At 39.7% G+C, this 16,394-nt stretch overlaps 2 protein-coding genes across 2 annotated transcripts; one reads left to right on the top strand and one right to left on the bottom strand.

Moving 5' to 3' along the window:
* Positions 1 to 5,527: 5,527 nt before the first annotated feature.
* LOC149937457 (uncharacterized) lies at positions 5,528 to 6,571 on the bottom strand. Its single transcript, XM_090153769.1, has one exon. It carries the CDS (start codon positions 6,569 to 6,571, stop codon positions 5,528 to 5,530), a length of 1,044 nt encoding a protein of 347 aa, XP_090009895.1.
* Positions 6,572 to 13,099: 6,528 nt separating this feature from the next.
* On the top strand, positions 13,100 to 14,086 carry LOC149937456 (nuclear apoptosis-inducing factor 1-like). The gene is made up of 3 exons (XM_090153768.1): positions 13,100 to 13,524; positions 13,582 to 13,650; positions 13,987 to 14,086. The coding sequence occupies exons 1-3, from the start codon at positions 13,100 to 13,102 to the stop codon at positions 14,084 to 14,086; spliced, it is 594 nt and encodes a 197-aa protein (XP_090009894.1).
* Positions 14,087 to 16,394: the final 2,308 nt, after the last annotated feature.

Below are 16,394 nucleotides of genomic sequence, written 5' to 3'. Positions count from 1 at the left end.
ACATTACCCTTGCACATTGTTAAATTGGCCTAACCAGGAGTAATAGGGGGAGTGGCCACCATTGAAATTTTTGAGAGAAGGCACTTTTCAAGAGTTTTCCCGCATTTTCTCTCACTTTTCTGGTCTTCTGAAGTTTTTACGCAAATGAATACAACCAGTGAGGGAACTACAATAGGTAAAAACTATTCGTAATCAGGATTCGTTCGAGGAGTCGACGTGCAAACCTTTGGCCGAAAAAAAATGTCGAACCGTTCTAACGCAAACCATTCCCATGCAGGGACCGGCTCTGTGACCTATCGCAACTGTTCTAGCAGTAACTGCTCGAGAGCAGGCTGGTATGAGGAACTTAATCAATAAATCGGTTGTATTCGATATTTAAATCGTTTGACATTAGCCTGGTTTAGGGGCCAAGTCTTCTCGTGACTTAAAGGCCCCTGTATAGCAATCATTACAATTAATTAGTGTCGTAAGTCAGAAAATTTTGCGGAAAATTACCGAGGTCTTTTCTTCGGAAAGTTTTCCGTATTTTAACGCACCCTTATGTATTTTTGGACAAACCCCATAGGCATTTCCCTGGTGGTATCTTATGGAACTATCCATTTGGCCCAATGGATTTCGCATTTGGCCTAATGGATTTTTCCGTTTGGCCTAGTGGAATAATTCATTGGGGGTTTTGGAATGAACCTCTGCGTCACAAATGGATTTATCCCCCGGCCCTTAATGGTTTTATTTTCATTTGGGGTCTTAACGTAGTTATCCATTTGCGATTCAATGAAATTCTCCAGTTGGGTTTTAATGTTAATACCTATAGTAGGTTTTAATGAATTAACTACTTGCCACCCCCATTGATAACTTATGTAATTCTTTGGTAGTTAAATATATGCCTCTTTCAGTTTTTGATGTTGGGCTCAGGAAACACTTAACACGGGAAAGTTGTTAAAACCCAGCCGGGTTTATATCTTTTGCCTGTGTTAAGTATCCCCCGTTAGGCTTATGGTTTTTTTGTAAGCAGTGAAATTTTAGCTATAAAAGATGTTTCTAAAATAATTAAAATTTTAAAACCGAATTTATTAGAAAGTTTTAATTTTCATTAAGACTGGCTTTTTTTAAAGGCCGGCGTAAATCTGATATTTTTTGGGATATTTTGGAATGAACATCATTGACTGCCGATTGCTGAAAACCTTCGTACAATCCTTTGCTCTTTACATAATGGCGAACACCGTCTAATATAGATAAAAGATAACCTAATGAAATAAATTTATTAAAAATTTTAAATATAAATAATATAAGATACCTTTAATTGAATTTATCTTTTTTGAGGTTAAAGTTGGTCTTGCTTCATCAGAGCCACGGTTCGACGGAGGTCCTGTAACCGACCTTAAAGCTAAAACTTTACTTCCCCAAATTACTGTAGCTAAGTTTTTGGTGAATTTTGTAGAGTCGGCTGAAGACATGCAGTTCTCCCACTTTTCTTCATCTACCATTACACCATTAGGAGATTGAGATTCATGTAATTCCCCGATTAGTCTAATATATTGTTTGCAAATTGAAATAAAGCGGCATTTTCGCCTCTTTTTTTACCAATCTAAAAGTAAAACTAAACCTCTAGACTAGTTTAAAATGATTAACAGTGGTATAGTCCTAAAATAAAAAGAACCGGGGCGCTACCTGGGTAGAGCCAACTTCGATTACGCGCGAAATCGAATTTGGCTGTACTGGCCGCTATAAATGTACCTCCAACTTCGATTTTTAGCGTGATCGAAGCTGGCCGTAACTAGTTAACGATTTGAAATTGTTATGGTATTTCTCTGCGGGCAAAATTTATCATAAATTCACACACCCTTTATTCCAGAAAAATGATATACGAAATAGAAGGTAAGTGGAAAAAAAAAGTACCGGGGCGACGCCCTGCCCCGCCCTGGCCCGACTACACCACTGCTGATTAACAATGTAACACTATTAATTTTTTGTAGTGTGTTTAATGATATTAGACATTTTATATCGATAAAAAGGTCAACACATTAAAAATCCTTAAAGGGATGGTGAAACGCCGATATAACCTTTTTTCAAAAACGATCGTCACTTAATATTATACATTAAATTCGAATTTTAATAAATAAAAAACTGCGGCGAAATCGACCAAGGAAAATGGCTACCGCTTTTCCGCGAAATAGACATGTATTTCAAAAAGGACGCGATTTGTTTTAGCGGCCAATGAAGAGTGCCCGCATAATCCGCGAACTACAGCCAATGAACGGCGAGTTTCTCGGGATCACGCTCTGTACATCTCCGACTGTTTCAAAAATTGTTTTCTTTGCGTTTGATTCCCGGACACATTTCATATTAAAATCGATTTAGTTAACATTTAGGCACTTTGTATAGATAATAGCTGCTGGTAACATTCATATTTCAACGTTTTAAAAGGAATTTACCAGCGAAATATCTCTTATCTATCCTTCACGACCAACGCTTATTATTTAATTTATTTGTATATAAGATTTTTGTAAAATGGCTGAGGAAGTTAGAGTCTAGCCCTATAATTTTGAACCACTGTTAGCAAACCACCCGGAATACAATGATATTAAAGATGAAGATGATGGCAGTGGTGATGAAATAGATCAAAGCTATAGTGGGAAATAACGAAAGAGTAGGGAACACAAATTGGTAAGACTTAACATAAGCCTTGGTCGCGAAGGATTATTATTGAGAGAGGGGGCGGGGAGGCATGAATGCCAACCATGCACTTCGACCTTAGGTCCATTGTGCACCCCTAACCTATGACTTAGAAAAGTCCTATCTCCGACACAAACCTTAAAATACTTTTGGCCGGCATATTAAAGAAGTCGTAAGTTTCTAATTGATGCATCCCAAGATGCTCTAGCCTTTGAGCCGCATAAAAATCGCAGCTACAAAGAACGTGAGAGGCGGTTTACTCCTCGACCATGCAGGCCCTGCATAGTGGGTCATCGCTGATACCAATAAGATTTAAATGTCTATTGAGTTGGCAATGACCTGTAAGCAGGCCAGTAAGCAACCTTATACTAGATTTTGGAAGCGAAAGCAGATCTTTAGCCCTTTGCCTAGAGGGGCCAGGGATAAACTTCTTAGCCTGTCTTTGGCCATCCCTCTAGAGCCAAAGCTCAAGTTGAAGGTTAGTCATGTGCTTGGAGACCAGGCTGCGTATCAAGCCACGGGGGATAGGGATAGCAGGTTCTGGCCCACAGAACCCAGCCGTCGCACCCTCCCTGGCCAAGATGTCAGCCTTTTCATTCCCAAAAAAGCTGAACTTTATTAAGAGTCCCGAGTTTGGAAAGGAGATTTAAGCAACTAAGATCCAGTCTGGAAGAAACACTAGACTGGTTCAGAGCTTTTAAAGCAGCCTGGCTATCCGAACAAATTTGGATAACTTTCCCGCGATAGTTCTTCTTAAGACAAAAGTCAACACAGAAGCAGATAGCAGAAATCTCTGCCTGAAAGACACTTGCATAAATCCCAAGGCTCTCGTAGAAGCCGTACTTGGCCGTTAGGCAGTACATCCCTGCGCCCTCACCTAAATGGGTTTTAGACCCATCGGTGAACCAGACAACTTCCCCACTGGTACCGAGGGTAACATTTGACCATTCTGTGCGGCTAGGGAAGTACACGCAGCCATGTTGTTTAGCAGCCATGTTGTCAGAACCCATTGAAAGAACAGGTAACCGACTGGAAATATCCCTAAAAAGCGTATTGTTTCTCTTTTCCCAACTATTGGCCATCCACCACCCGTTTTGGTTTAGCCTATAGGCACCAAAAGTAGCAGCTTCCTCTTTAAACAAATGTAGAGGAAAAATATTCAGTAGAATTTCTGGAGAAGCAGTTGGGGCTGTTCTCATAGCTCCTGTTATGCCAATGCAAACTAGCCTTTGAAGAGTGGGCAGTTCTGACTGCACCGTTTTAAGAGTAACCCTTGGCCACCAGACCACAGCTGCATAGGACAGTATAGGTCTGATGATCATTGTGTATAGCCAGTAAACAACTCTGGGATTAAGCCCCAGGATTTGCTGACTGTACTTCGAATTCTCCAAAATAACATTTTTCCCTTTTTGATAACATATTCAAGATGCGGTTTCCATGTTACTTTGCATTCAAGGATAACACCGAGGTACTTCACTTCAGTGCTTTCCTCCAGGTTGGTACTGAAGAATTTCAGTTTATTTCTTCCCGTAACAATTTTGATTTTAGGAGAGCATTTGATTTTAGCGAATCGGACTGAAACAATCCACTAAACTATCGTTTGATCGAATTGGTGAAATAACTAGTGAAATATATTCTATTTAAAACTGATAAATATCGCTTGATTTTTGAGGACTTTTATTTTTTACAAGGTGAACGCTTTGGCGTCCGAAAAGTCAATGCTTTAGTTTTCTCCGATTTACAGTGGTTCTTTTTCATTGAATGCCAGAAGATAGCGTTTAAACCCCGCTCGTTCGCTTTCCGCTCCTCCCAAGAGATGACACTTAACACGTGTCTTGGGCCTTCTAGAAAAGGAGCATCCGCGATCAATGCGGGGGTCCCGGTCTCATCTGGCAGCCATTACAAGGGCTTGTCGAACTCGAAAACGTGTACGAATACATCATTAACGACAGAAAAACAAGTTTAAAAATACAAAATACTTTTTAAGGAAACCTTTAAGTTTTATCTTTTTGACATTTAGTTCTGAAACTTTTAATTCTTATTTTTAACATTCCACATAGTTTTAACAGTTTCTTAACAGGTACCGAACAAGGAAATACCATTAAAAGGAACCAGAACCGTCTTACTGGGATTGACCGTGAGGTTCACTTCATTGCACCAGTTTTCCACCGATGCAAGAGCTCTCCTCATAACATCCTTAACTGTCGTTAGGAATCTCCCTGTGACAATGATTGCAAAATCGTCGGCGTAACCAAAACAGCGGCACCCTCCTCTGTTCAGCCTCCGCAACGGTTCATCCACCACCAGGCACCACAACAGGGGAGAGAGAAGCCCCCCTGTGGGCACCCACGGCTGATGGAGACAGAAGCCCCCCCCCCCCATGTGGGCACCCATGGCTGGTGGAGACCATCAGGGAATCACCAAGCAGGGAGAAAAACCCCAAGAGCAATTTCTTTAAACTCAATTGCTCTCTCAAGGCAATTGCTAATGACATGCAAGGCGGTCTCAGTAGATTTGCTTTTTTGGTAGGCATACTGAGCAGTAGAGAGAGGCGTTTGAGAAATAACCTCTTCCCCTATATAACAGTCTACGAGTTTCTCCAAAATTTTTAGGAGAAAAGAGATGAGACTAATTGGCCAATATGCCTTGGCCTCAAGGTAATTTGACACTTTTGACTTACCGGGCTTGGGGATAAAAATGGCCCTAGAGAGCTTCCAGGAGCTTGGAATATGCCCTAAGGCAATACAAGCCCTGTAGATTCTGCCAAGCAATGGGCAGAGAGTATCGCTGTCCTCCTACAGGAGAAGGGGAAAAATCCCATCCGGACCTGGGGACTTATAGGGCTTCAAAGAATTTATAGCCCACATAAGCCTGGAGTGTGTGACAACCTGTTTTGCCACAGCCCAATCTTCCCTTTTGGTACGTTGCATCCTAAAAGGGAGACTACCAGTGCCAGAGCTGTCTGTGACTCTAGAGTCATATGTGTTAGAGTTTCCTTGCCAGAGGTCGAAAAACTTCCATCCTTCAGCCTAATGGTGTCAAGATGTTTAGTGTTATCATGTGCCATAATTTTCATTAGTTTGGCAGTGCTGGGAATATCAGAGATATTCTCGCAAAAACTTATCCATGATGCCCTCTTGGTATCGCGAATAGCTTTATGATAGGCGGTAAGAGTACTCCTGTAGGAAACCCAGTCGCCCGTTTTCCTTGCCCTATTAAAGAGCTTCCTTGTTTTGTAGCTAAGTCCACCAATCTCAGCTGACCACCAAGGAACTAGTCTTGGCTGGTTGGTAGGCTTCACCGGACAGTTTCGGTGGTAGGAATCGATAATGGCATGTTGCATATGATCAACAGCCAAATCGAAGTCCAGCACCGATGAGAGCCTTGGCTTCTCATCCTCAAGATAAAGACCTAGGTCTTCCCTATAGCTAGACAAATTCGTACGTCTGAGATTACGAATCTCTGTGTCAACCCGAGGAGGTTTGACCAGGACATTAAAGCAAATGTGTCTGTGATCCGAAAGTGACGGTGCACTAGACACATGCCAATTATGAATAACATCTGTGCACAGCGTAAGATCAATGGCCTCACTTCTCTTACTGTTAACAAAAGTTGGTATATCGTGTTTATTGAGAATATGAAGTTTTGTACTAACCAAATATTCCAGTAAGTCCTCACCACGTCTGTTGCAGTTGCTGCTGCCGCATACCACGTGGTGTGCATTTGCATCGCATCCGATAATCAACTTCTTTCCCTCTCTTTCACAGTGGTTGACCAGATTGGTCACCTCCTGTGATGGAGGGGAAATGGCCTCATCATATGGGAAGTATGCCGACGCTATAGTTAGATCTTCATATCCCACCAGGCTAACTACAGTCGTGTCCATATAAAAATACATAGATAGGGGAAGAGAATGAATTCCCTTTCTTACTAGTACCCCTGTAGCACAAACAGGTTGGCCTGACGTCGAAAATACCCTCAAACAGCAAGGTCGGCCGACCGTCGGCCGATTAGACTTTTTAGAGTCGAAATGTCCTAGGGGTAAAATGATCCATCGACCGTCGATCGACTTTGAATATGTGACCCTAAACCGACTGAAAAACGACGTCGGGCCGACTTCCTTTTTGATATTTTATCTGACTGAAAAATGACCACTTAAAGCCATAAAAATAAATTACCTGTAGTCCCATGAAACGGGAGTGAAATAATGAATTAAACAGATCACATTTGAACATTGCTATTAATATTAAGCAGCTTGCTTAAATAGATAAAAAATACTTTGAACATTTAATTAATGAACTGGTTTCTATTCTTTTAAAAAATAACATTTTTTTATAAGCACCTGCTTAAGGCACCTTTTGTGCAAAAAAAAACAAAATATAGAACTTTCGCCACTTCCCACAGTATATTTAAATATCTCAATTATCTAGTCTGAGTCATCTGAGCTGTCCTTGAAAATGTTTTGCCCATTTTCCTTTTCTATAGGACTGTTGTTCGAACCTTTGGCTTTAATGTCCTTTGACAATCTTTTAATTCTCCACACCTCCACGGTCCGGTTTGTGCTTTAACCATATTTTGATAACCGCTTCAATGTCATATGTTGTGGTTTTTCTAAATCCACTCATTTCTCGTACAGCAGCTGTAATTAATTATAGTTCGTAAAAAAACAATTTGATTTTTTTTCCTCCTTTTTCAGTGTTTCAACCTACCAATTATAACATCTTTCAATTTAAGACTAGAGAAAGCTATAAACCCCTTTTTTCCGCTCCAGTTCATTCCTAAAACCAAGTCATGATTCAAAGTGTTTCTTAGAATTCTTCGAACGGTATCTCCTACAGTTTTTCCGCCCATGGAAGCAAGGTGTTAAATCTATGTAAATTAAATCCATATATGTAGAATTGTATATCTTCGGTTTACTTGTGCCAAAAGATAAGATTTATTACCAATTTAAATCTCTTAGTTTCGTCTCCTACTAAAATTTCACACTAACGTAGAACCTCTTTTGATTTTATAGGCAATGGTGGAAAATCATTTATGTCCGAAAATCCCATGACATTACTTTTAGTGAGCACATTTTGAATTTTACTAATTTTACGATCAAAGCCAGAAAACATCGTGTAGACAGTGCGCCGGAACTGTTCACCTTTAGCACAGCAAGCTGTTTCAATGAAATTATATGCAAATTTATTGATAACAAATTCTATTGTAAAATATATAAGATTCACCTGATGAATGCAAATTTGAATTAGCGGTAGCTTTAGCTGTAGTTTCACTGGTTGGAAAGTCTCCCGATCTGACATTAAATGGACTTTGGAATGCTCAATAAGGGAGCTAAAATAAGAGTACAATATTCGAAGATCATTTTGGTAAACGTTTAAATACCTAGTGAATGACTTGAAGATAGGTTCCCAACTGACAATGTGAGTAGGCAAAACCAATAGCCAAGGCTAAATAACTAAATGAATTCTTAACTCGTATAGTAATTAAAACGGTTTGGCAAAGGAACTACTTATTTTTATCAAAGATAACTAAACTTTTAACCAAAGCGCATATAGAAAGTGAAAAACTTATTATTAATTAATTAATCATGAGGGTGCGGCGAACGATGAGACATACGCGAACAATGTTTACGCGCGTAAAAATCCAGCGTCACTGTACCGGCAGCTATTTCTTTCCCCTGCTCCTCACTAGATGGCGCAGCACAGACGGCGTGTGGTTGAAATTGCTAAGTCGTTTTTAGGTCGGAATATGGTCCATAACATACAGTCGTCAATCTGACCATAAACCAACCTTATTTTGAACATCATAGAAATTTTCAAATTATCTCGTAAGGACTTTCGTGCTACAGGGGTATGCATGTCCTAGGTGTATCGCAGTTATAATCATAAAAGACGTTACCTGCAATTTTACGACCAAGAATTTGGCCCTTGAGAGGATGAGTGCAACGTCTATGCCATCCAATGCAAACCTACGGCATAATACCCCTGAGGTTGCCTTACAGTGGTGCAAGTTTATCTGAACCACCTTGATAACCATCTTCTGGGGTACATAAAAGAGGAGTACCCGTCACTACTGATTATTCCCAGAGGTGGGTGTGATAACCACACCACTCCCTCCAGCTTCCTCAGAGTTTCTTGTCTCCTCTATAGCCCCTTTAGATGAGGCATCTGCCTTTACATTTGGTTCTGTGCCCAGCAAGGTGTCCTCTATATCTGAAATAGAGATACCACCCATCCCATCTGTTAGTGCATCCTCTCCACCTAACAGAGCATTCTCACCTTCTGTGCCAGACATATCTGACCCGGCCATAGCCTCATCATCGGGTTTATCCGTACTTGGATCATGAAGCACCTTAAAGATGCCCCTATCCAACCCGGTATCTGCCCTGAACTCGGCCTTCCTGATAGCAGACATCGAACCCCCATCTATCTGGAAAATCCAGCAAATGGAGGTCTTTTCTACTATGGAGTTTACAACCCTCCAGCAGTGGTTGTTCAGCTCACTGTTGTAGGCCTACAGCCTCTTTAGAAGAACCACTGGGTCCTTCGTCCAGACATTTTTGGTTTTGAAGGCAACCTTGAAAGGCTTTGGAAGTGCACTGGCTACTGTGGCCAGAAGCCTCGTGCCCTCCAACATCCTATCATTTTGGTCGCACTCCCTCTTCAACCTTTCACATGACAGATTGTCATTGCATATGTAAGTGATAGCACCCCAGATAATTGGAAATTCAAGAAGCGAGGTAGCGGGTTACCAGAAGGTATCCCATCTATCTGCTGAAGAATTCCGCACTGGATGGTGTTTAACTCCTCATCCGATAGAGTAGCGACTGGAAAGCCCTCTTTAATGATGGCCATCTTAGTCGACCCCGCAACTTAACTATAAGGCGTAGGCCTTTTGGAAGCCTTCTGCCCGGACTCAGAAGGTAAAACCGAGTTGTCAGACCTTAGTATTTCGCCAGAAGGAGGATTGACTTTGTCCCCTACCTGTGGACCATCTGGCCCCTCCTGCTTTTGAACCTTCCGGCGCTCTTTGCGCTTAAGGTTCTTATTATAGGTTTTTGACTTGGCACCACCAGAACCAGACCCTTGTCCGGGTTGGGTACCCCCTTGGGAGGACCTTTACCCTGTAGACCGGTACTGATAGACGTGGACCCTTGTCCTGTGCTAGTTGAAGATTGGTTACCCAATCCCTGTTGAACGGGTACTGTCGAAGACCGACCCTTGCCCTGTTTGTTTTTGTTTGTTAAAGAATCCATGCAGATACCACGAGTAAAGAGGAAAGTATACGATCACCACCCTTAATCCTCTGTCCAGGTGGAAGGCTAGAATACAACGGGGTGTCGCCTGGTTCCCCGAGGGGATCGTTCGTGATACCGTTTTTGCGCTTTCCTGGTACCACTCAACCCTCAGCACGATAAATTACACCTTAGCTTAAGGAAGAAGCAGGGCCTTGATTTGCAAGCATGGAGAGTTGCCTCACCATCTGTTACTCCCTTCCACCACGAAGAGGTTCAAGGTTGCAGTTTGTGGAAGGGGTCGTGAAGGATAGATAAGAGATATTTAGCGAGTAAATACCTTTTAAAACGTTGAAATATGGCACGGTATGTTACCAACACACAAATTAATTATATTTTGTTATATTTTTTACCTCGGACGAAGTCCCCTCGGAGGGGTATTACAATCACCGTGTCTGTATTTATGTCGGTCTGTCTGTCGGTGGGTGGGTGTGTGTCTGTGTTTGCAGGGTCAAATTCCAAAAACCGTGTTCGCAGTTTTAAGGTAAAGTTGGCAAAACTACCGTGTGACGGTGAGCATTACCCGATAAATTTCGCGTGGGTTTGGGTTTGCAGTTTTTTTTGTTAACGTTCACCATCAGGACGGTTTCAACTCACTTTTGGAAAAATTGTTATTGTAATGTTTATGTGTAGTGTGGGAATGTTGAGTCTGTATTATGGCAGTTGTGGGTGAGGAGTTTATTCCGTATGCATTTTGTATGTATTGGTGTTTTCTTTCCAACTTCTTATTTTTGACTATTGGGACGGACCGAGTTCTGAGGTTTACGATAAACGTCTAAATGGCAGGGTTTCCACCAATACCGATACATGTTTTATTTATATAGTTTTTAATAGTTTTTAAAGTCAAAATTTTTTACAAATGAAAATTTTTAAAGGTCAAATCTTGTTTTAGCGCAATCAGTAGTAAAGATGGTTAAAGGGTAGAACCCCGTGGGTGGTCCACCTAGTTAGTTTTTTGGTAACTTATTTGGTTTTTAGTCGTATATTTTTATCTATTCGGCCGTATTCTGCATATACGATAAGTCACCACCTATGGACTGTAAGAAGGATGATAAAATACGCGAAAAAGTAGATTAGTCCATAATTAAAAGGGATAATATAGCTAAATCCTAACCAAATTTGAAGAAATTAAAAAACTTAGTAATAACTCGTACCAATAGGTCTTCGAGCACAAAACGCGAAACTCGGATCAAATAGATCTTCGAGTAATAAAATAAAATAGCCAGAAATTCCAACGGTAGACCGGTTTCATTCTATTTGGAACTCATCAGTACCGTGCGGGAAATCTGGCTGGCGACTGTCAAATCTAAAGAAGAAACTAAGCCTAAACATTAAAAATTTCAAAACGCGTTGCATATAGCAACGGAAAGCCGAAAAGGGGGTAGTGTGATGGAGAATAGAATATACGATAAGTTAAATTAGAAGAAACCACCTATGGACTGTAAGAAGGATGATAAAATACGCGAAAAAGTAGATTAGTCCATAATTAAAAGGGATAATATAGCTAAATCCTAACCAAATTTGAAGAAATTAAAAAACTTACTAATAACTCGTACCAATAGGTCTTCGAGCACAAAACGCGAAACTCGGATCAAATAGATCTTCGAGTAATAAAATAAAATAGCCAGAAATTCCAACGGTAGACCGGTTTCGTTCTATTTGGAACTCATCAGTACAGTGCGGGAAATCTGGCTGGCGACTGTCAAATCTAAAGAAGAAACTAAGCCTAAACATTAAAAATTTCAAAACGCGTTGCATATAGCAACGGAAAGCCGAAAAGGGGGTAGTGTGATGGAGAATAGAATATACGATAAGTTAAATTAGAAGAAACCACCTATGGACTGTAAGAAGGATGATAAAATACGCGAAAAAGTAGATTAGTCCATAATTAAAAGGGATAATATAGCTAAATCCTAACCAAATTTGAAGAAATTAAAAAACTTACTAATAACTCGTACCAATAGGTCTTCGAGCACAAAACGCGAAACTCGGATCAAATAGATCTTCGAGTAATAAAATAAAATAGCCAGAAATTCCAACGGTAGACCGGTTTCGTTCTATTTGGAACTCATCAGTACCGTGCGGGAAATCTGGCTGGCGACTGTCAAATCTAAAGGAGAAACTAAGCCTAAACATTAAAAATTTCAAAACGCGTCGAAGATCTATTTGATCCGAGTTTCGCGTTTTGTGCTCGAAGACCTATTGGTACGAGTTATTAGTAAGTTTTTTAATTCCTTCAAATTTGGTTAGGATTTAGCTATATTATCCCTTTTAATTATGGACTAATCTACTTTTTCGCGTATTTTATCATCGTATTCTGCATGACACCGCAAGTAAGAAGGGAAACGCCTTCTTACTTCGGCGGTATCATTCGACGAGAGCTCACTGATTTCCCTCTTCTTTTCCCTCTTGCTTGGCCAATTGAAGGCCTGGTGTGACGTCAGGGTATAAGTGACGATACTAGTGATAACGCAGTTTCAGGAAGTAACGTAAAAACTCCCCCTACTCAAAAATTAACGGCACGGTGCCATCTAGGTTTACTTTTTTTTAGTAATAGGACAGTGCCATCTACTGTGTATTTTTGAAATTAATTGTTTAACGCCATCTATTTACCAAAAGAAAAGTAATAGCCATAAAATAATACCAGCTACTGTGTGTTTTGAAAATAAATGGGTTAACACCATCTATTACAAAAGCGATTAATTAACAGCCCTGAAATAACGTTAAGTTTCGATTATTAATATTTTCACAATCGAAATACTAATAATCATTTAAAATATTAAAATTAAAGTAGTCAAAAGCAGTTTTATTAGATAGAGCTTCAGTTTACAAATTATGGAAATAAATTTTCATAAAAGTACAGCCAACTTTCAATTCTTGGCTGGACGGCAAAACCCGGCAATAACAGAAGTTTAACCACATGGTAGAATTAAGTCATTTAAATTATCCAATTAAATCTTAATCTACAACAAACAAAAAGTAACAAATGTGAATTTAACAATAAATATAAGTGTTTTACTATTTTCTTACAGTGTTATTTGAAAGTTGTTGTACAATACATGTTGGTTTTGATACTTGTAGTTAAACAATTTTCATAAGCGTTTATCAAATATTTAATTAAGCCTTATTGTTATGGGGCCTAAAGTTAAAGGTCAGGTAGGTCCTCCATATTCTGTGGAGGAGGTGGAAGCTTTCATTTCACAGCTGGAGCAACCAAAATATGAAGGGCTTCGGCTTCACAAAGGAGGTGCTCTTAATACGGAGCAACATAATCAATGGACCGAAATTACATTCGCCGTTAATATGGTTGGACATAATAACCGTTCCACAGCTGATTTGAGGAAAAAGTGGAAGAATCTCAAGACTGTTGCCAGAAATAAAGCTGCGGCAATAAGAAGTACCTCATTGAGAACAGGTGGTGGGTCATCTTCGGATGTCCCTATACTAACCCCTTTAGAACAAAGGATTTTGGGGATTATTTCCGAAGTCTCCTACGCAGGAGTTCCAGGTGGCATTGACACCTCATCAGGGGCCAGATTAAAACCATCTGTAAATATGTAAGTATGAGTACACCATCAACAATTGGTAGTTGACTAAAAACTCCCCCTTTACAGCTCAAACATTGACAATCCAACTACTTCAGGAGAACCAAGTTTTGAAATTGGTGAAGCTTTGGTCGTAGGGTAAATGATTTGATGATTAACTGATATTACCTTAAAGTGCCTTAAAGTTCACTAATTTCAATTAGTGATTCCAACAATTGCGCTTAATTTGAGAAATATTTCACGTAACAATTCGAATCCTATATCAAGGCTGTGCAGAGATGTTTCTTGTCCCGAATTATGATGTTGAACCTTTTTCTTGCAGCTTCCATCCCTCTGCACAGCCATAGAAATATTGCAAATTCTTGTTTAAGGGAGAAAACTAGATAAAGTTATTAAGTTATATGAGAGCTTTCCCTTTAAATAAATTATTATTAATTATATAATTAATTTTAACTTAACACATTACTTTTTAAGGGACAACGATCCAGTTGGAGCAACCAGCACCCTGAATATCGCGGATAAAGTGATAGCTGATTTTGTACAGCATGAAATCTTTGGTAAGTTTCCAGCATGATAGTGCGTTACTTAAATTAATCAATGTTACTTAATATACTGTAAAGGCATCAGCGAAGAATCATTGACCAGTTTTCAGAGTGTCGATTCAGTGGATGATCCAAGCCCTGAAGTTTCAGCTGAATCATCGGTTGCAATCCATCAGCCTGAAGTTTCAGCTGAATCATCGGTTGCAATCCATCAGCCTGAAGTTTCAGCTGGATCGTCGGTTGCAATCCATCAGCCTGTAAATTCAGCTGGATCATCGGTTGCAATCCATCAGCCTGAAGTTTCAATTGGATCATCGGTTGCAATCCATCAGCGTGTAGTTTCAGCTGGATCATCGGTTTCAATCCATCAGCCTGTAGTTTCAGCTGGACAATCTAAAAGTAAAGTGTTTTAATTTCCAAATATAATACTACAACATGTAGGATATACCAATACCTATAATCCGAGACATTAAAGATTGCCACTACAAGTCCGATTTGAGAACGCTTTCCTCAAATCAGTTTCTGGCTGCTTGGCCGTCATCAGTTGTAGGTAGGGTAACTTCCACTTGAAGCTAAAACTGATATTACGATAGGTTCATCAACCAGGAAACGTCCATTTAAGGACAAAATTAGTGGTTCCTTGTAAGAAATTGTCCACGATGAAAAGAAGCTCATCGTCGTCTTCGACGAAATTAAGGAAATTCAAAAAGAAATGACAGCAGCCATACAGAAATGCTGCTGGCATAGAATCTTTGGTGGAGACTTTGAAGGATACTAAAAATACCTTTGAAGTTCATATAAAGGTTGAGAGGAGGAAAAGCGAAGCTTTGTGGCAACTCGTCACAGCCTTTACTGGTGGTCTGGCAAGAGCCTCTCCCTGCAGATGAGTCGGAGGTTTAATTTTTTTGGTTAACACGCCTGAGGGTAGGCCTGAGCCTAAGTTATTTATTAATTTAAGGTGATGGGAAACCTCATTAAAAACACAACGCGCCATTATTTCTACCTCATGGGTGGTGTGGAAAGGAAATAAGCCTATTTTCTATTCCACATAAAATACAATAAGGTTTTTTAATTTACCACTTCTGCTCCCACACACAGGTCCACAAGTTGTTGCCTAAGAATGCATCCTAGAGCTAAGAAATTGTTTCCAATTTCCACTTGGTGCAAGTCATAATTTGGCATTTCGTGTGCAGCGGCAATCCGTAGTATATCACCTGGAAATTCGGCTATAAGTTCATAAAAGGTTTAAGTTGTATATTATTTCACATATTTATATTTATAGTGTTGGTCAATATTGTAATTTAACTGATTCCGATACTAATTTTGAGAAATTTCCAATACCGAATCACGTTAAATACTCGTTGACCTGTGGTAACCTAATTCACGAAGTCAAAAGGTAAAGGTTAGTGGCGTCATTCACCTTGTTTTTGAGAAAATTGGATTTATAATATCGGGAAAAACTCGGTAGCGGAGAAGATAAGCCAAATAACAATATCTGTCCAACACTTACTACTTTCTTTGTACCAGGTGCAGCGGGATGAGGAATATTGTTCTCAATGCAGAAATAATGCAAGAGGCAGCAGACTAAAGTTATTTTACAAACAACTGGTGGCTCGTAACAAAGACTACCTCCAGTTTCGTTAAGACACATGAACCTTTATTTCAATATTCCATTGACACGTTCAATAACGTTACGCCCTTAAATATGAATGATGTTAATGACGCTGAATAATAATAATAATAATAATAATGTACCTCGTTTATGACGCCTATTAAATTCTATCCCTTGAGGTGTGACAGGATTTAATAATGGAGTTATAAGCTAAGGCTGAAGACCATATCCATTGTCACCAAGTAGATATCCCGGGGGCAGTTCAACATTTTGAAATCGTTATCATTATTCCGAGTTACGCTAAATAAAAGAGTCATGTGTACAACCCGGCCAACGTGCTACGATATCGGTTATCCTCAAATCATTGTCGCAAACCTTTACGATCCAAATATTCGAGGGGATGTACACTCGGGGCCTTCATATTGATGTGTGTAGAATCAACCGCGCCTAGGACATTTGGTAGCACACATCTATTCAAGAAAGACCTCTGAAAATACAAATATATTTATTTCCAAGCCATAACGAACAAAAAATAAATTGTAATATACCTTTGCATCTTCAACTGTTTCAACAGGAAAAACACAAGTGTTGAGTTTGGCCTGAATTATAGCAAAGGTTACTTTTTGAATAGCCCTACTTACTGATGGTTGGCTCATACCAGTTTCATAGTTACTAGCCAAAATACGTTGAAAACAACCAGAACCATAAAACAATATCGTGACACGAAC

Source organism: Leiobunum rupestre, chromosome 7 (genome assembly GCF_980474605.1).
Source record: "Leiobunum rupestre chromosome 7, qqLeiRupe1.1.hap1, whole genome shotgun sequence".
In the NCBI taxonomy this organism is placed as follows: domain Eukaryota; kingdom Metazoa; phylum Arthropoda; class Arachnida; order Opiliones; family Sclerosomatidae; genus Leiobunum; species Leiobunum rupestre.
Note: the sequence above shows the minus strand (reverse complement) of the source record. Positions and strands in the feature narration are given on the sequence as shown.